The 18,861-nt window shown below is 35.7% G+C and overlaps 4 protein-coding genes across 4 annotated transcripts; all 4 read right to left on the bottom strand.

The window, feature by feature from the left end:
- Positions 1-264: 264 nt before the first annotated feature.
- LOC116306190 (uncharacterized) lies at positions 265-3,196 on the bottom strand. Its single transcript, XM_031716243.2, has 2 exons — positions 2,156-3,196; positions 265-1,754 (listed from the first exon to the last, which is right to left on the bottom strand). Exons 1-2 carry the CDS (start codon positions 2,877-2,879, stop codon positions 865-867), a joined length of 1,614 nt encoding a protein of 537 aa, XP_031572103.2. The 5' UTR covers positions 2,880-3,196; the 3' UTR covers positions 265-864.
- A 110-nt stretch (positions 3,197-3,306) lies between these two features.
- Positions 3,307-9,986, bottom strand: LOC116306191 (uncharacterized). Its single transcript, XM_031716244.2, has 5 exons — positions 8,808-9,986; positions 7,950-8,137; positions 7,199-7,296; positions 5,612-6,311; positions 3,307-5,092 (listed from the first exon to the last, which is right to left on the bottom strand). Exons 1-5 carry the CDS (start codon positions 9,206-9,208, stop codon positions 4,236-4,238), a joined length of 2,244 nt encoding a protein of 747 aa, XP_031572104.2. The 5' UTR covers positions 9,209-9,986; the 3' UTR covers positions 3,307-4,235.
- A 254-nt stretch (positions 9,987-10,240) lies between these two features.
- Positions 10,241-15,403, bottom strand: LOC116306188 (uncharacterized). The gene is made up of 2 exons (XM_031716242.2): positions 14,170-15,403; positions 10,241-12,108 (listed from the first exon to the last, which is right to left on the bottom strand). The coding sequence occupies exons 1-2, from the start codon at positions 14,885-14,887 to the stop codon at positions 11,201-11,203; spliced, it is 1,626 nt and encodes a 541-aa protein (XP_031572102.1). The 5' UTR covers positions 14,888-15,403; the 3' UTR covers positions 10,241-11,200.
- Positions 15,404-15,509: 106 nt separating this feature from the next.
- Positions 15,510-18,732, bottom strand: LOC116306187 (uncharacterized). The gene is made up of 2 exons (XM_031716241.2): positions 17,710-18,732; positions 15,510-16,900 (listed from the first exon to the last, which is right to left on the bottom strand). Exons 1-2 carry the CDS (start codon positions 18,434-18,436, stop codon positions 15,978-15,980), a joined length of 1,650 nt encoding a protein of 549 aa, XP_031572101.1. The 5' UTR covers positions 18,437-18,732; the 3' UTR covers positions 15,510-15,977.
- Positions 18,733-18,861: the final 129 nt, after the last annotated feature.

The raw sequence follows: 18,861 nt of genomic DNA, 5'->3' as shown, positions 1-18,861 counted from the left end.
GATTAATATGCGATCGGACCAGTTAATACCGGAGAATCTAGACAAGTCCGCGATGCCATCTATCCAATCAGATTGCTCGATTTGCTAGTGTCCAGGCTCTAAGATTCACGGTCATATAATAATGTAATTTATTATGGTGCACCTTATCCATAAAAGGCTCTATTATGGTTAAGGTTTCATATGCATTTGAACCCAAGTTCGTGCTTAGTTGCACTTAAAATAAGGAAACTATCATCCCTCTTCCAAAAAAACAAAAACGACAGATTTTTATCTTCAATTCGTCATGATAACCAGCTCTTTCAAAGCTTTTTGCCCAATGTAACTACTTTACAACATTCTTGTTTGTGCTGAAATTACCCGCAGTCTTAAAGTATCGAAAAATAAGACACAACTCTCATAGCCAAGTGCAATGCTGGAAATCATGGCAAGATGGGTGAGTAATTGATTTCTATACCTATTTATCATTTTTGTGCTGAATTGAAGCAAGCATGCATTTTCTTTCTTTACCTAGGAATGATTGCTCTTGGATTTCAATTAATGGATCCAACCTAAAGTTATTTAAATGTAAGTATTGTGTTATTAATTCTAATTTTCCGAGTTAGTTATAGTTATATATCATGATATATAGATATATCATGAATACAAATCACATGTTCTGACCAATTAACCTTATTACTATGTTTCTAGAAGAAGCAAACAATGATTTCAAACAAGTTTTCGAATTGATTCAAATATAAGCAGAATAGAACAAATGCAATTCAAAAATGAGAGATTTATTTTCCGTTCACCTCATGCAGGTGTAGAGTAATTCTGAGTTGTCTGTGCCTTCAGTGTATGTTTCAGATCCTCAACTCAGCTTGAAATTCAAGAATTTTTGCAAGAGGGAGAGGGACAACTCACATTGTTCCTTAATTTCCTCTTTGATTGTGTAAACAGATTTATAGTAGATCTTTCATTTCCTTGCTTTTCTTCTTCCATTTGAATTCTGACATCATCATGGTTGACTTCACTTATCAGAATTTCAACCATCTTCTTGTACATTGCCATTACACTGTCAATGTCTTTCGCGCTTGTTTCTACATAAGGACACTCTAACATATTTGCAAACGCCAAAGCTTTTTCTTTTGGAACCATCTCCTGTGGTTTCATGCTTTGTCTTAAATCCAATTTGTTTCCAACTAGAAGCATCTTGGTGTTATCTTTATTGTTGTATGTTTTTAAATTTTTAATCCAGAATGGCAGTTTTTCTAATGACTCCTCACTAGAAATATCGTAGGTTAGAAAAGCACCATGCACATCACGATAGTAACTTGATGTCAAGGAAAAGAAACGCTCTTCTCCTGAAGTGTCTGCTATTTCCATCTTAACGAAAAAAGAACTATACTGAAACCATTGTATGACTGGGAATATTGACATAGTCAATGGCATAGTTTGTTTAATCTTATATACTGGATTTTTTAGTAGCTCAAACAAGCAGGACTTCCCAACATATCTATTTCCAAGGAAAAGCACTTTGAACGCGTAATCACAAGAAGGTTGAGGAGAAACTTTCTCAAAAGTGACAGCTTGAGGGCATGTTACCATTTGACCTTGTCTTTCATCTTTAATTCTTCGTAGGTCTGTCACTATCATGCATGCGCTTGGTCTATTGGAACCTTTCTCTTGAAGGCAATGAATTACAAGCTGTCTAATCCCGGGGTCTTGTATTTTCTGGATATCCTTTTCTCTCTTTTTTAATTCAGAAAGTTTGGGTCCTGTTGTGGCATGAAATAAATCGTATTTAGGTTGTGTATTGTTTACAGACTGAAAAAAAAAAATTATTTTGTCGACTGTAAGGATGACCTCGGTCTACTAAGCTTGTCCAAGCTTCAATAGCGACCAGTTTTTCTCAAAACAACATCAAGCACTCGAGTGAACTTACTCAATGAGTATAAAGAAAATTTTTCTTTTCGTAAGTGGTCTCTTGCGATTTTTGTGTATTTGAAAATCGTAAAAGACCATATTTCTTTGTCAAATATACAAATCCTATAATATGATTCTGAGTACCTCGAGTTAACTCTAATAATATTTTTACTCTAATTTGGTTTTTATTATGTAGTAAGAAGTTTTCCTAGGAGTTTGTAAGTGAATACAAGTAGGTGGACTGCACTCATACCTTTTGGACGATTTATAGGCAAGTAAACAGGTTCATGGCCTATATTGATTACCAGCACTACAACACCAAAGGAAAATATGTCCACTTTAGGTCCATATTTAGCCGTATCACCTCCGATAATCTTCTTATAGGTTTCAGGCGCAGCATACAAGGGAGTACCTGGCCTTGCTGTAGCAAAATCATCCTTACCAGCAGCAAATATTCTAGCCACCCCAAGATCTGCAATCTTTGGTTGGCCATCCACTGTTAGCAGAATGTTCTTGGTAGCAAGATCTCGATGTACCACGGGATCCGGGCGAAATCCATGTAGATATTCCAACCCTTCAGCAACTCCTAGAGCAATTGACAACCCTTTACTTGGACTGACTTTAGGAATACTTGTGGAGTTTTCAATGTAGTGCAGAAGGTCACAGTGCATCCGTTCCATAACAATTACCGGTGAATTGTGTGGAGGGAAGAGTACTGTATACATTCGTACGATGTTTGGATGGACCAGCTCCTGTAATACTTTCCATTCATTTCTGAGTTTTCCTATGTAAAAGTCTCTTATTTCCTGATCATATTCTTTTTTAAAGTACTTTTCGTGGATCGTTTTGGCTGCCACTTGAGATCCACACCATACAGCAGACCATACTTCATCGAACGAGCCTTTCCCGATGCTCTCGCCGTACAAGATAGTTTCCTCTGAAACGTCAAGTGAAGAAGCCCACTTCTTCTCAGTCATATCAACTCAATTAGACCAGTTACGATGACCACGATTAATTAACATGATTTGAGGCCTTCAATTCATGTGATCGATCGAAACCCTACTTCCGGTTTCATGATTTGATAGAAACGTTTTAGTTATATGTTCACTCTACACCAAGAGATGTCTCTTAAATGTCTTAAATATATCCTAAATATTTGAAAAGGAGGATACCAGTTCATATACTAGAGAATAGTGATTTCTAAAGCGTCAGACTTTTCGAGGAGATAGCAGTGATAGCTCCCAAAACTGCAAAGCTACAAGCTTAAGAGAATAACCCTATCCCAGCATGCCCTAGTCTGCATTGAATACAAAGACGGTAATGTTTATAGTGTGTCATAGTTAACATTTCTATGATTGCCCCGTTTTCACTCATAATAATGACTTTATTGGTATAAACTCAATTAATGCAATAGCATTAGTTTACATTGAGGCCATAAGAAAACATATAAAAGAGATAAAATATAATAAAGTTTACAATTAAAATATAAAATATATACAATAGAAGAAGAAAAAAGTCAAAATGTTCTATTTGGTTTAAAATGATCTAATTTAGAATTCTTAGATAAAAAATAATGTAATAATGACGACTTAAAAGATTTGAAATTCTTTGATGTTCCTATAGAAGAGTCTAAATTGTTCCATAATTTGATTGAGCTAACATGAAGTTCGAAGTTCTGAATTGTGTTTGATTTTTGGGACTCGAATGTTATTGATAGAAGCAGATCTAATGCTATAGCCATGTGAATTACTAACATACTTTATGCACTTACAGAAATATGCAGGACATTTTTGATGAACAATTTTAAATAGCATATGTACAGTTTCTTGAATTGAATAATACATCTATGGGAATCCACTTGAGTTTTTCAAATAGACTGGTTGATTTGGAAGTAAAGTCTGCGCTTAGGATGATTCTGGCACAGCGTTTTTATAGTGTCAATAGCCTAGACAGTAAGTCTATAGAACAGTTTCCTCATCGCTAACTATTGGCTATCAGGTCCTATTGAACTGATGAAAGTTACTGTGTGACGCAATCGAAGTCGTCAATTAAAATACGTTTTCGATCACATTTTGGACGGGGATTTCAAGACGAAAATCCATGATTGAAGCAAGCCCCCAACCCGACGCCCACCTCCCCTCTTTCATATCGTTTACGTTCAATAACTAAGCGATAAAATAAATTCAAAAGCTCTAGATACTACAACATATTTTTAACTCTGCAATGCATGGAAATACAAGAAAATAGCCTCATTAATCTCTAGTGCCCGAGGTCATATTGATCTTGAATGTTTCTTTTTCGGGAACAGCATTGAGTGTACTTCAAAACAATATTTATGCTATGTTACAGGAGCACTTATTTAATTTTGGACTGTTTTGGCTTGGAAATGATGACAATGTTATAGTATTCACTTGAACATTGACATCTTCTGGTCTAACAGTGCTCATCAGAAGTTCTACCATTTTCTGGTACATGGCCATTACACTATCAATGTGTTTTGCACTTGTTTCTACATAAGGAGACTTAATATTTCTGGAATATTCAATTGCTTTTTCTTGTGGAACCAGGTTTTTCTGTTCAGTAACAGTTTGCCTTAAATCCACTTTGTTTCCAACCAGTAAAATCTGCACGTCTTTTGTGTTATATTTTTTGAGATTCTTTATCCAGAATGATCCCAAACGTTGAAGTGATGATTCTTCAGAAACATCATAGACAAGAAAAACACCATCCACATCACGATAGTAGCTTGACGTCAGGGAAAAGTATTTCTCTTCTCCTGCGGTATCTACTATTTCCATCTGTACAATGTTGTCATTGTATTTAAAATAATGTATCATCGGTTGTATATTTAATGTACAACGTGTACAATTTTTATTGATATCGTACGTTGGGTCTCTCAACAGCTCAAATAAACTTGTTTTTCCAACATGACGGTTGCCAAGAAGTAGCACTTTGAAATGATGATGACATGAAGGCTTTTCCTGTAGTATTTGAAAGCTGACCGGCTGAGTGCTTTGCTCCCTTTGACATTCTCTTTCATCTTTGATTCTTCGCATGTCTGTCACTATCTTGCTCGCTCTTGGTCTTTTGGAACTCTTCTCTTGGAGGCAATCAATTACAAGTCTTTTCAAGATTTCATCTTGCATTTCATCAATTTCCCTTTGCCTCCTTTGTATTTCAGTAGTTTGGCCTACAAAAAAAATGCCATCAGTTTTTATTTTTAGTATGGAAACTGAGTTAATAATTTTCATTACTATAACAATATAAACGGAAATGGATATAGTAACAGTAGGATTGTACCAAACGCACAATTCACTATCAGGAATGCATAGATGGGTTTTGAAGGCATTCGAGTATTGGTTCACTTTTCCTAAAAGCTATATAGCGCTAGTTGGTGTTAACAAACAGCAATAGTTCTTGCCAAGTTACTTTGTTTCATCAGCGAATCGATTTCTGGTTGGCATAGTAAAAGACAATATATAGCTTATACTTCACAGCAACTAGTGTCATAACCAAAGCAATGAAGTGCTTTGTTGTATTGTAAAGAACATGCGAATCATAATATAGCAGTATCAATCACCATCAAGAGCTTTCAAATTTTGAAGTAAAAACCTCTAGCCTATTAATTTGCATCATGGCGACAAAAAGGTTTAAGTTTTGGAGGAAAAAAATGATTCTATATAATTAAATTAGGTTGATAGCCTTTTACCTGGGAGATTTAACGGTAAAGGACAAGGCTCATGGCCAACGTTCAGTTCCAGTAGCACCACACCAAAAGAAAATATATCAGCTGCAACTCCATATGTGGCCGAATAATTTTTAACGTTTTTGTAGGTTTCAGGTGCAGCATACAAAAGAGTACCCGGTTTAGGTGTAGCAGTATCATCTTTACTAGATAAAAGGATTTTAGCCACCCCTAGATCTGCAATCTTAGGCTGGCCATCCTTCGTCAACAGGACATTTTTAGATGCAAGATCTCTATGGATGATGGGTTTGGGCAGTCCATGAAGGTATTCCAAACCTTTAGCAACTCCTAGAGCGATTGACACAACTTTATCTGGACTGACTTTAGGAGTGCTTGTCGATTTCTTTATGTAACTCCGAAGATCACAGTGCATCAGTTCCATAATAATAACTGGTGACTTGTTTGCAGGAAGCAGTAAATCTATCATTTTGACAATGTTTTCGTGGTCTAAGGTTCCAAGTACTTTACACTCTTTCTTGAATTCTGAAACTCGAGCTTTTATTTCCTGATCATAATCTATCTCGAAGAACTTTTTTTGAATTCTTTTGGCCGCCGCTCTTGATCCATCCCATTCAACCAACCAAACTTCGTCGAACGAACCTTGCCTAATTCGTTCCTTGTAAATGATTTTTGGTTTTCCTGGTGAAGCGGTACACAAGCTATTATTCATCGTGATTCAGAGCACAAATGCCTGTGTCTCCTCGTTCGTTTTCCTCCAAGGTCCTACATGTAGAACGTACAAAAAAGTGTACTGAAGTGTACTCAAGTTTTTAATTTGTTTGAGAAGAATAAATATATCCAAGGCAGAACTCCACCAATTCCAAGAAAATCGATTATCGACTCCAAACTCTGGGATAAATAGACTCTGGGATCCATATGCAAATTAACGAATGTATCGTGCATGGCTAACTCTCTGTTGTGACGGAACTCGTGTGTGATCGTCTGGGTGAGTGTGAGAAAGACTGTTGTTGGTGGTCACCACCAATAACAGTCTTTCTCAAGACTTCACTACCCTGGATAATTACAACAAAGAGTTGGCCATGCACGATGCATTGGTTGATTTGCATATGGATTTCACCATCCCAGAGTCACAAAAAACTTCAACACATGGTTTCAAACCATTTACTCTTATGGCTAGCTCTATTATGATTCATATTATGATTGTCTAATCGTGTTTACAATGTGGTTTTTGGTGTCGAGCCTTGGCAGGTGGCAGCATACCTTGCTAAAATCAGGAATAGGGACTTGAGAATGGGAATTTCGCAGTTTAGTTTAATGTTCCTGCTTTTGGAATGAAAAGCTTCTTTTAGTATTTGTTTTAATGGTATAATATTTAATGGCCCTTTAGCAATGCCGTGAATACTCTTCTCAAGAAACAAGTATAAATCGAAATATTATTATTATTATTCGATTGCATGTTATGTCATCGCGGCGGGCCATGTTGGTGCCATTTAACAAACGATTTCTCGTTAGCATCCATTATTATTCGCACCAAGATGGCCGCCATTGGAAATGCTTGTAACCCTCTTTCTGTATTGGAAATGCTTATACCCCAGCAATAATACTTTCTCGAGGCAACGTAGCGTGGATTGGCTGAGCCAGTTGATTAAACTTTTTAGACATTACTTTCTTTAAAGCTCTTTTAAGCTCTAGAAAAAGAATAGACATTGATACACAAAAATTAAATGTAAAGCAGAATATTTCTTTTGTATTTTTATTAGCCGTTCAAAAACATAAGGTCCAATTTATTGACCATGACAACTAATACTGAAGAAGCTTGTGTAAGCTCTCCTCCTAGTACATAAAAGGTAAATAAGTCATTATCTTTTTGTACTTTATTATCAGAAAACGTTTTAGCATAGAATAATTCATTTCTCAATCTAAAAAGAGATGGTTATGTGATACTGACTGAAATCTACATTGTTAGCAGTCGCTGTATAACTTGATGGGAATAGCAATCGTTATCAGCCAGCGATGTTTGAGTCGTTTTATAAGAGTCTGGCATTGCCTTTTATACCTTTCCATTCCTTTCTTTTACTCGCACGACCACCAACTCATTGCCCTAGATTGTCCAATAGAATCGAAATAGTACGCATCTTTCGACACTTTAGTTTCAGAGTGCGCAGATAAATAGGTGGTACGGAATAGAATCTCTCTTGCCCAACAGTGTCTACAATAGTTAATTTAATATAACCTGAGTTGAGCCTGTACGAATGAAGTATAAAAGATTACTGGAGGTTTAATCTTGAGCAATCGATGTTGTCAGCTGAATTTCTTAGAAGCTGCATCAGGCAGGTCTTACCTGTATTGGTGCTTCCAAGAAAGATTACTTTGAACTTATAATCGTAATGTGACTGCAAAGAAACTCTCTCGAATTCAATATTCAAGTCACATTTTGCTAGCTGTCCAAAGGGAGGTGTTTTGTGAAAGTGTTTATTTTTTTCCAGTTCTCGTCTATTTCGTGAGCTTGTGGTCGACTGGAGCTCTGATCTTGTAAGCAATCAACAATAGTCTTTTCCAACATGTGGCCTTTTATTTGCTTCAGATTATAGTTATTATAATCGATATGTGACTGCGACGAAACTCCCTCGAATTCATTGTTACATTTTGCTAGCTGACCACAGGACTTTCTTGTAAACGTGTTCAATTTTTTCCAGTTTCTCAACTATTTCGTGGGCATGCGGTCGACTGGAGCTCTGATCTTGTAGGCAATCAATAAAAGTCTTTTCCAACATGTTGCCTTTTATTTGCTTCAGATGGTTATCCCTGCTGTCCAATTGGGAAATTGAGGATTCGTCTAATAATAAGAATAATTAGGATGATTACAATGAATACGACTATGATGATATAATAATAATTATTATCAATGCGCAAATTCACCCGAAGATTTTGTAGTGATGAGAAGGTAACGGAGTGTTGTTTCGCTGGTCTTTTTATTTGAAAATTCAAAAATCGCATCGTATTCCAAAAGTTACTTTGATTAATGCGCACATTATCACATATATGTAATTAAATATCAATTAGATACGAGTTTTAAAGGAAAAGAATAGATGGTAAATAAACAGTACTAGATTAGTTCGACATCAACTTTGTATTGTTTGCTAATTTCTAATGGCCTGATTTTCACTTAAACGGACGAAGTGAAACTTGTAGGGCTTACCTTCCAGGGTTTTCTTGAAGGGAGATAGTGGCTAGCAGTGTAACTCCAAACGAATATATAGCTACTTTAGCGCCATACTTTGCCTTATTATTCTTTATGTCTTGATAGGTTTCAGGAGCGGCATACGAAGAGGCTCCTGGCCACAGCGAAGCACATGCTTCTCTACCATCAGTCAATACTTTAGCGACGCGAAAGCCTGCGATCTTGGGGTGGCCGTCTTCTGTCAACAGAATATTCTTAAGAGATATATCTCGATGAACTACAGGCATGGTTAGTCCATGAAGGTACTTCAAACCTCTAGTAACTCCTAGAGCGATTGACACTACTTTGTCTGTACTGACTTTAGGAGTGCTTGTAGATTCTTTTATGTAATGCTGAAGATCACAGTGCATCAGTTTCATAATAATTCATGACTGATGAATCTCCCCAGCGTGCAGTACTTTATGCATTCGTAAGATGTTTGGATGGTTCAACTTTTGCAGTATTTCTCACTCTTTCCTCAATTCTACAACATAATGGTCTATTACCTGCGAGTACTTTCTTTTGAATAATTCTTGATCTGTTCTCTTCACCGCCACGTTTAATCCGTTCCATTCAGCCAACCAAACTTCGCCATGCGAGCCCTTCGCAATTTGCTTTCTAAGACAGATTATGTCTTTTAATGAACCTTTGATGTTTGTATTGTTGTTCATGTTGACTTGAATGTGAAATTAGCCCTTGACTTACAGTACCTGACTTAACCAGACCAGCATTTACAAGCTCGATGCGATGTTTCTTACTCCATATTGCGTGTTATTTACTACATTTTGCGATGAAAACTGACTCGAGGAAGGAAGAAACGCTCTAGAATACATAATTAATTTTCAGGAATACGTTTTAATGTTCAATACCAAAGGGATATAAGCAATACTTTGTTGGGATGAAATGAATTGCAAAGTCGATTGACCTTTAGCACGCTAGCGTGACATAAGGTATTCGATTTATCAGAAAAAGGAGTTAACTATCAAATTTCTCACCGATAATAAAACTTAGAAGTTTCGTAAATATTTTGTAAAATTTAATTTAAAATAAAAATGACGAAGATATCAATTAATGAATCTAAGAATCTTTGTGGATTTTTTGCTAAGAAATGTGTGTATCTACCCTGATAATGGGGCTTTCAACGCATGCAGTGAATCGCTGTCATACATTTCTTTGCAAAAATGTAAAGTTTTAAAATTAATGTCTTCGTCATTTTAAGGACAATCTTTACGAAACTTTGCAGTTTTTGCTATTACTGATGTGAAAAATTCGATAGTAATCTCTTTTTTCCGATAAATCTAATATTTAATAATGTAACGCTAGCGGGATAAGGATCAGCTATTGTCAGCAACATTTGTCGACATATATGCGTTTCAGGAATTTGCAGTAACAGATATGAATAAAGCCGGTAGTACCATGTATGTGATTTGACCTTTATTTTCATTAATTTTTAAACTTTTTTTATATTTTTTCAGACATTTATACACCTATACTAATTGGGAAATACTTATACTAAGAAAAATACAAAAAGAAAAAATAATAGGGTACCCTGCGAGCAGAGTCTCCTTTTAACTCCTCTACGGGCGAGAGAAGGAAAGTCACTTATTTTCCAGCTTGTAAATCCGATGATCAAACATCTTCAGAAATCGTGTAGAATGTTACTTGAGCATGCGCAGCGGTTGCTAAGAAACTAACTCGTTCACAAGATCACTTGTTTCATAAATGGTTTCCGGTCCGAACGCGTTTCCGCTTCAAAACATGTTTATAGCCTCATGACCCCAGTGAAAGATGATCTCGTGTTCTTCTTTTACTGCTTCAATTTCATCAAGCTTAGCAGCTTGGAGACATTAAATTTTCATAAGCGTAAATTTGGTCGCTCATCAGTGCCTGGAGTGGAGTTCAAAGGAAACTCTGCTCGCAGGGTAAAAATAGGGATAATTAGTAACGTAAACGTAGCCGTGAAATAAAGGCTCCCCTAAGCAATCTGCAAGGCAAGGTCTTGCGAATTTTATGCTTTTAACAAGAAATCTTAGTTTTTTTTGGTAATTTCATTTGACAACTTTCTGCATACGCTAAATGTTTCAGGCATTTCCAAAGGCTTTGTATCGAATACATAAAACTATTTCTCTAAAAACTCTATCGTTTTTCCACGTGAACGCAGGGCTAGTCAGTCCAGAACAATAGTTATTCAAAGTGGTCGCCATATTTCGATTCGGCGTATATATTTCCTTATCAGTCCTTATCTGTATGAACAGTATCAAGATTAATGGTCACAGGCTGTTATTGTAACGACTTATGGGATAGCAGTACAGAGTTGGCGGCACAGAAATTACAGATATAGATATGTACAATTTGTTTTCAAACCATTAGCTTTAACTGATTCTACACCGTGGACAAAGTTTTTTCCTCTCTTGTTCTGGTGGAAAAGAAGAACAAGAACTCGGAGGTCTTTCTCCGTCTTCCACATGGACATCTTCAACACAAGCACTGTCTGGGGTCATCAGCATTTCAACCATATACTGCAGCATATTACATATACTCTCTATGTCTTTTGCACTGGTTTCCATATAAGGAATCCCCAAGTCACTTGCCAAAGTCAATGCATGTTCTTGTACTACTAAAGGTTCATCTGAAGAATTGGTCGGTTTATCTGAAGTTGGTTCTCTTAGATCAACCTTGTTGCCGACAAGGAGTATTTTTCGATTCTCATATGCATGCCACTCGATCATTTCCAACCAGTAGGGCAGCATGTCAAATGTTGTTTTGTTAGACACGTCATATACTAAAAGCACACCATCTGAATTTCGTATATAATTTGGTGGTAGGGAATGAAATCTCTCCTGGCCTGCAGTGTCTGTTATCGTTATCTTAAGATATTGTGAGTTGTACTTGTACGAAAAACCTTTAAAGTCTAACCCAATGCTTGATTCTTGTAATTTGATATCATACTGGGGATCCTTTAGTAAGTTTACCAAGCAGGATTTACCTACTCCACTACTTCCAAGAAAAATTACCTTCCAATCATGATCGTATCTCGACTGTGAAGACACTTCCATGAACTCAATGTTTGGGTTGCACCTTGCTAATTGACCAAAAAAGGGTTTTGTCTCTCCAGTTGTGTTCCGTTTGATTTGTTTCAATTTCTTTACTATTTCATGGGCGTGTGGTCGCATAGAGCTATTATCATGCAGGCAGTCAAGAATAACCCTCTCCAATCTATGATCTTTTATTTGTTCAAGGTGCGTTTCCCTTCTTTCTATTTCAGAAAACCTGGAACCATCTATTAAAAAAGAATAATTATAAATATAAATTTCAATACGTCATATAAATATCATACATATTTTCCCATGTATTACTAACAAAAAAAAAAACAAACAACAAAACATTGAATCCAACTGAATTAATTTTGATAAAAAGGGTATACCTCTGTGATATTGTATTTGTTAAATTAACAGCAAACCATGAGTAAATTAGTGCAACCATACCAAAATCCCTTATTTACCTCAGCTGCACTGATTTGTGGTAGTTTGTGGCAAAAAATTGCATCTAACAGGCGAAAATTAGGTTGGTTTCTTTTTGGTTGTAAAGAATTAAGTTTTGAGGACAACCATAAGCTATTTGAAGAAGTTCAAAGTACATTCTGGCCACAAAAACGTTTTTCCAACAACAATGGTAATGTACAAGTAGCGATTTACTAAAACATTTGAATAATGATAAACTATGATAATGCCTTTCTGTAATTAATTGTATTATGTACTATACTATCGTACTTGTCACATTTCGTTTTATTTATTTATTATTATTTCTTTTAAACTCTTTTTGTAACTTAGTTTACTGTAACTAACTGTACTAGATAACACATTTCCACGTGCTTGTACTTTTTTTTCTTTGTTTATTATGATAGATGTAAGCCCCCCACGATAAGTTTCTATGCTTTTGGGGCAAACATTATGTTTTAAATATGTTAAAATAGAAATAAAAAATGCCTCATTGGGTATCCTAGAACAACTGGTAAACAATTATAAACATATACATATACATAGGCAGACATAGACATAGACATAGACATAGACATAGACATAGACATAGACATAGACATAGACATAGACATAGACATAGACACAGACATAGACATGTGCTTATACATAGACATAGACATAGACATGTGCTTATACATAGACATAGACATAGACATATGCATAGACATAGACATGTGCTTATACATATACATATACATAGGCAGACATAGACATAGACATAGACATATGCATAGACATAGACATGTGCTTATACAAAGACATAGGCATATACATATACATATATATATATATATATATATATATACAGCCATTTGCAAAACTTATGGCCGCCTCCAATATATATATACAACTATATCAAAAGCATATCAAAAATTATGGGATATCCTCCATTATATTTTTTCGAGTTGTCTATCACTAGGGCTTTCTGAAAAAAATATCAAGAAAGATATCTCGCCGTGTCTGATATACTTTTGATATACTTGTATGTATATTTGAAACGGCCATAATTTTTGCAAATGGCTATACATATACATATACATACACATACACATATACATATACATATACATATACATATACATATACATATACATATACATATACATATCATATACATAACATATACATACACATGCACATGCACATGCACATGCACATGCAAATACACATGCACATGCAAATACACATACACATACACTGATGTATCCATATGCATATACATATACACACACTTATGCATATATAATATATCTATAGAGATATGCATTATATCGTGGCAATGTGCAAAAACTTTGATCCTTTTATACATGTGTACAACTATTTCCAATCCTATACAAGAAATAATAGTATATCATGCGGGATATTTTCTTATAGTTTTCTATAATTAGGGCTTTCTGAACCAAAAAAAACAGGAATGATATCCCACAGTTTCTTATGAACTTTTGATATAGTTGTGTAAATGAATACAAGAGTCAGAATTTTTGCATATGGCATATGGCTGTAAATAAAATATACTAATAAATGTTTTTATGGTGATAATATAATAGATTTAAATAATAATTATGTATTAAACTAAATTTACAATCATAAATATATATAATATATGTAACGCTGCATCAATGTCATATTTCTTTGTCATGTTTAATGTAACCTTTTTTGTTGCTGCTGCTCGGCATAAAATATTAAGGGAAATCGGAAAGAGGTTATTAATATTTATGTATCAGCAAGAGAGGGTGATGGACACCTTGTTTTTCTTTTGTTATTTGACAAGATTAGAATTGTCAGTGAGTCCTGATACTTACCTATCTTTATTTTTTTTGGAAAGACAACCGGTTCGTGACCAACGACTATGACCAGCAATGTAACCCCAAAAGAAAATATATCGACTTTAACACCATATTTTGCTTTATAGTTAAAAGTGTCTAGATACGTTTCAGGTGCAGAGTATGCAGGAGTACCACATCCTGCTGTAGCTGCTTGGGCCTCTCCACCACCAGCAAATACTTTAGCAACCCCCAGATCTGCAATTTTTGGTTGGCCATCTACTGTCAACAGAATGTTCTTAGTAGCAAGATCTCGATGTACCACGGGGGGGCTTTGTTCATGTAGATATTGCAACCCTTCAGCAACTCCTATAGCAATTGACAACCCTTCACTTGGACTAACTTTAGGAGTACTTGTGGACTTCTCAATGTAATGAAGAAGATCACAGTGCAGGAGTTCCATAACGATGACCGGTGACTCGTTTGGCGGGAAAAGGACCGTGTGCATTTTGACGATGTTTGGATGTTTCAACTGTCGAAGTACTTCCCACTCTTTTCTGAATTCACCAATATAGTGATCTATTGCTCTCTGCCCATATTCCGCTTTCAACAATTCTGGGTGAAGTTTCTTGGCCGCCACCTCCTGCCCGTTCCATTCTGCCAGCCAAACTTCGCCGTATGAGCCTTTTCCAATTTGATTTTTGAAATCGATTTTATCCTTTGGTCGAGCTTTGGAGTACCTAACAGACATGTTCATTCGTATTTGGCTTTAACAAGGCATTGATCATTATTTTAAAACTACCTAACATACTCCTGCCTTCAAAGAATTACCACTTATTGTTAGAATACACAGGCTTAATGGATTTTCCACTAATTCTTTCGATTAAGACTAACTCAGGATACTTGAAATAAAATGCAACATAAATTTCTTGGAACATACTGAACAGAATGGTACAGAATTCTAAGAATTGCAACGAAGCATAGTTAATTTGGTCTAAGTTCCCATAATGCTATTCGGGGGTTGTGAAATAAATTGAAGTGCGTTACCATTGGATTAACTATGCCAATCCGTTATACCAATCCGTCGTAGATCATGGACTTACATTTTAATATTTTTTTATTGATTATCTTATGATTATTTAGCAAAATTGAACTAAAGATATATGATTGATTGGAGATGCGTTTGATGCTTCAAACTAAATGTTAGAGGTTTTCGGTTGATTATTTTTAAGAAAGAAATGTTTTGAACAAAAGTTCAAAGTTCATTGTTATCTGTCCTATGATTGGACCATTGGGTATCGCGTGAAAGTCATAAGACTTCTAGGGGAAAACCTGCGTGTTTCGGAACTGACACGCATAATATAATTTGCCTTCAAAACTTTTAAACTTTTAAATTTGGGATTTATTGTAATCCCCTTGTCCAATCAGAATCAAGTAATTTTGTTAAGTATTTTTTTAAATTTATTATAAGGTGTAAACTCACTTCCTATTAATAAAATAAACTTGTAATTTAAAAAGTACTGTTGGATGCCGCTTGACCTTTATGTTCTTTCAGTCCATATTAATTGAACGCCTTCGATAGGTTGATTTTCTTGTTCATTCGTGTTACATTCGATATTGAGCTATTAAGTTGAAAATTATCAGAGAATTTGTGTATAGAATAGGCTTTGATTATCTTTTTTTAACAGTTAGTGCTAAAATAAAAACAACTCGTCGCGTGCTTCAACGTAGCGTTTGTGCTACCCGTGACTAAATTTACCCAACTTGTAACACATTCCTTCGCCATCTTCACTTCCATCAGCATTAATTACAAACCCTTGATGTATTTGGTGATCGATAATGTCAACCTAAGAACTTTTGCAGAAGGGACATATATAGTTTTTCCATGTTCTGCTTTTGTTGGGAGGTGACGGTAGTCTTATCATGCTTCCTGCCTCTCGCTCTTCAAATGCGATATCTTCTGGGCTGACTGTACTAATGAGAGCTTCAACCATCTTCTTGTACATTGCCATTACACTGTCAATGTCTTTGGCGCTTGTTTCTACATAAGGACACTGGATGTTTCCGGCATATTCTAAAGCTCTTTCTTCAGGAACTAAGTCTTCTGGCTTCACGTTTTGTCTCAAGTCTACTTTGTTACCCACAAGGAGTATCTGTACTTTTTCTTTATCTTTAGATTTATATCTATCGATCATATCAATCCAAAATCGAATATTTTCAAATGTATATTTCTTGGATACATCATAAACCAGAAACACGCCATCCACGTCTCGTACATAACTAGGGGGTAGGGAAAAATGACGTTCCTGCCCTGCAGTGTCGGTCACTTCCATCCTGACGTAGCTCGAGTCGTATTGAAACCATTGCCTTATGGGACTAATTCCTATTGTCAAGACTGTGTTAGTTATATCATATGCTGGATTTTTTAGCAGCTCATGTAAGCAGGTTTTCCCGGTGTTGCTGTTGCCTAGAAATAAGACTTTAAACTTATAATGATAGTGGGGTTGAGATGGAATTTTCTCAAAGGGGACAAAAGAATCTGTTCTGGACAAATTTACAGTAGTGTTTTTCGGTTGTGAGAGAACACTGCTACAACGCTTTACTTCGTTATCATTTCTTATCCTTTTCAGTTCTGTTACTAATGTGCTTGCATGTGGTCTGGAGGAACTTTTGTCTTTAAGGCAATCTAGCACCAGTCCTTTAAGTTCATGTTCTCCCATCGCTTGAATGTCATTTTCTCTCCTCTTTACTTCAGGAATTTTATAACCATCTACAAATCAATTAAAATCAGTGTTAAGAGGATTGACAATGCTTTGCGTAACCTGTTTTTTTTTTTTTTTTTTTTTTTTTTTGATTATCATTCTTATTAGAAGGAAGATGATATCGGAGGAACACATTTCTACTTCATGTAAAATACATTTCAGAGAGTACAAAGTTGAGGTGGACTTTCACTTTCATATCGAATAGATCTGCTTCAAACCAGTGTGTATTTATTGGAAAACTGTACCTAGGATAAATTTTCACGATAGCACTGCTTGCATGTAATCTAATACTAATAAATAAGATATGAATTGATATACTTGGAAAATATTAGAGATAAAATACTTATATATTGCTAGATCTAATTGCATATATACTGTTGTTTCACAAATGTAGTGCTTGCACTCTAACCCCTTTTAATAGGTTAGAAACTAACCCCTTTTTCCAATAGTACTCAGAGCTACCTTAGCAATGTATAATATACTCTAATTAGTAGTTTATATTATACTGTATTGGTCTGAGAATTTGAATTAATCGATGTCAATGGTGGTCATCTGCAGTCAACCACAGCCACTCAACTACAGGGAAGTGGAGAGTTATATTAACTGAATAATTTGCATAAACTATTTTCACATCAATAGCAGTCTTTGTATGAACTTTCCAGTCTCTAGTCTTCTTTCACTTGTATTATAGGATTTAGTGTCGCACTTTCTACTTATGATGGCCAGCTTTTAGTACTTTTAATTCATTGTTTTTACTCACATTTAAAGAATAGCAGAGAAGGAATTAATAAATAAAATGAAACAAAGCCGTGCTTACCCTTTATAGGAGACACAGGAAATACAACAGGCTCGTGACCAATAATAATGACCAACAATACAACACCAAAAGAGAAAATGTCGACTTTAACTCCATATTTTGCCATTGTGCCAAACCACTTAGTCTGCGTTGGGTAAGTTTCAGGCGCAGCATACAAGGGAGTACCTGGCTTTGCTGTAGCAAAATCATCCTTGCCAGCAGTAAATACTTTAGCAACCCCCAGATCTGCAATCTTTGGTTGACCATCCACTGTTAGCAGAATGTTCTTAGTAGCAAGATCTCGATGTACCACGGGGGGATTTCGTCCATGTAGATATTCCAACCCTTCAGCAACTCCAAGAGCAATTGACAACCCTTTACTTGGACTTACTTTAGGAGTACTTGTGGACTTCTCAATGTAATGAAGAAGATCACAGTGCAGGAGTTCCATGATAATAACCGGTGATTTGTTTAGTGGGAACAGTACTTCATGCATGCGTACAATGTTCGGGTGGACCAAATCTCGTAAAATTTCCCATTCTTTCTTGAGTTCACCAACATAGTGGTCCCTTATTTCCTGTCCGTAATCTCTTTTGAAATACTTTTCAAGGATTCGCTTGGCGGCTACTGATCTTCCATTCCAGATGGCAGACCAAACCTCACCATATGAACCTTCTCCAAGCATCTCTACATACTCGATACTAGGCTCATACGAGATGTCTAAAGGAACCAATTTCTTTACACTCATAGTGTCTCAGTAGCTTAGTTTCGTTTCGATATTCAGAAGCGTTCATATGCCTATTTCCGGGTTATAAAAAACTACGAAAGAGAGAACTGTACGGGCCTATCCAACTGCCACCGGCTGCAAAAATCTTAATTTAGATGTCAATATTACTGTTCAAACGTGTCAAAGGTCTCGGTTGAGGAAAATGATATCTTCTTTCACCTAAATATAGCGACTACAAAGCGGAAACAAGGACCGAAAGATTTGAGATGGTTAAATTACCATCACCAGCATCAGTCTTCCCGACATGCTCTTGACGATTAACAACATTATTATCTTCAAATTACGTGTCACATTCGTTATTATTATTACGATTACTGTTGTTTGTTTGTTTGTTTTTCGTCATTATTTTTTGTTCATTCGGTTATAACTGTTTGTGTGTATATAAA

Source organism: Actinia tenebrosa, unplaced genomic scaffold (genome assembly GCF_029948245.1).
Source record: "Actinia tenebrosa isolate PJP-AT-01 unplaced genomic scaffold, QUT_ActTen_1.0 PGA_scaffold0__85_contigs__length_37466705, whole genome shotgun sequence".
NCBI lineage: Eukaryota > Metazoa > Cnidaria > Anthozoa > Actiniaria > Actiniidae > Actinia > Actinia tenebrosa.
Note: the sequence above shows the minus strand (reverse complement) of the source record. Positions and strands in the feature narration are given on the sequence as shown.

Excerpts from the sequence above, each read along its gene's own strand:
- LOC116306187 (XM_031716241.2), bottom strand. The coding sequence starts at position 18,436 with ATGAGTGTAAAGAAATTGGTTCCTTTAGACATCTCGTATGAGCCTAGT. Across the intron at positions 16,901-17,709 it reads TCCTGTGTCTCCTATAAAGG|ATGGTTATAAAATTCCTGAA; the intron begins GTAAGCACGGCT and ends ATTGATTTGTAG.
- LOC116306191 (XM_031716244.2), bottom strand. The coding sequence starts at position 9,208 with ATGAAACTGATGCACTGTGATCTTCAGCATTACATAAAAGAATCTACA. Across the intron at positions 8,138-8,807 it reads CTTCAAGAAAACCCTGGAAG|ATCAGAGCTCCAGTCGACCA; the intron begins GTAAGCCCTACA and ends ATTGCTTACAAG. Across the intron at positions 6,312-7,198 it reads GAGAAAGTATTATTGCTGGG|AATAGCTTGTGTACCGCTTC; the intron begins GTATAAGCATTT and ends ATCACGATGAAT.
- LOC116306188 (XM_031716242.2), bottom strand. The coding sequence starts at position 14,887 with ATGAACATGTCTGTTAGGTACTCCAAAGCTCGACCAAAGGATAAAATC. Across the intron at positions 12,109-14,169 it reads TCCAAAAAAAATAAAGATAG|ATGGTTCCAGGTTTTCTGAA; the intron begins GTAAGTATCAGG and ends CTTTTTTAATAG.
- LOC116306190 (XM_031716243.2), bottom strand. The coding sequence starts at position 2,879 with ATGACTGAGAAGAAGTGGGCTTCTTCACTTGACGTTTCAGAGGAAACT. Across the intron at positions 1,755-2,155 it reads GCCTATAAATCGTCCAAAAG|GACCCAAACTTTCTGAATTA; the intron begins GTATGAGTGCAG and ends ATGCCACAACAG.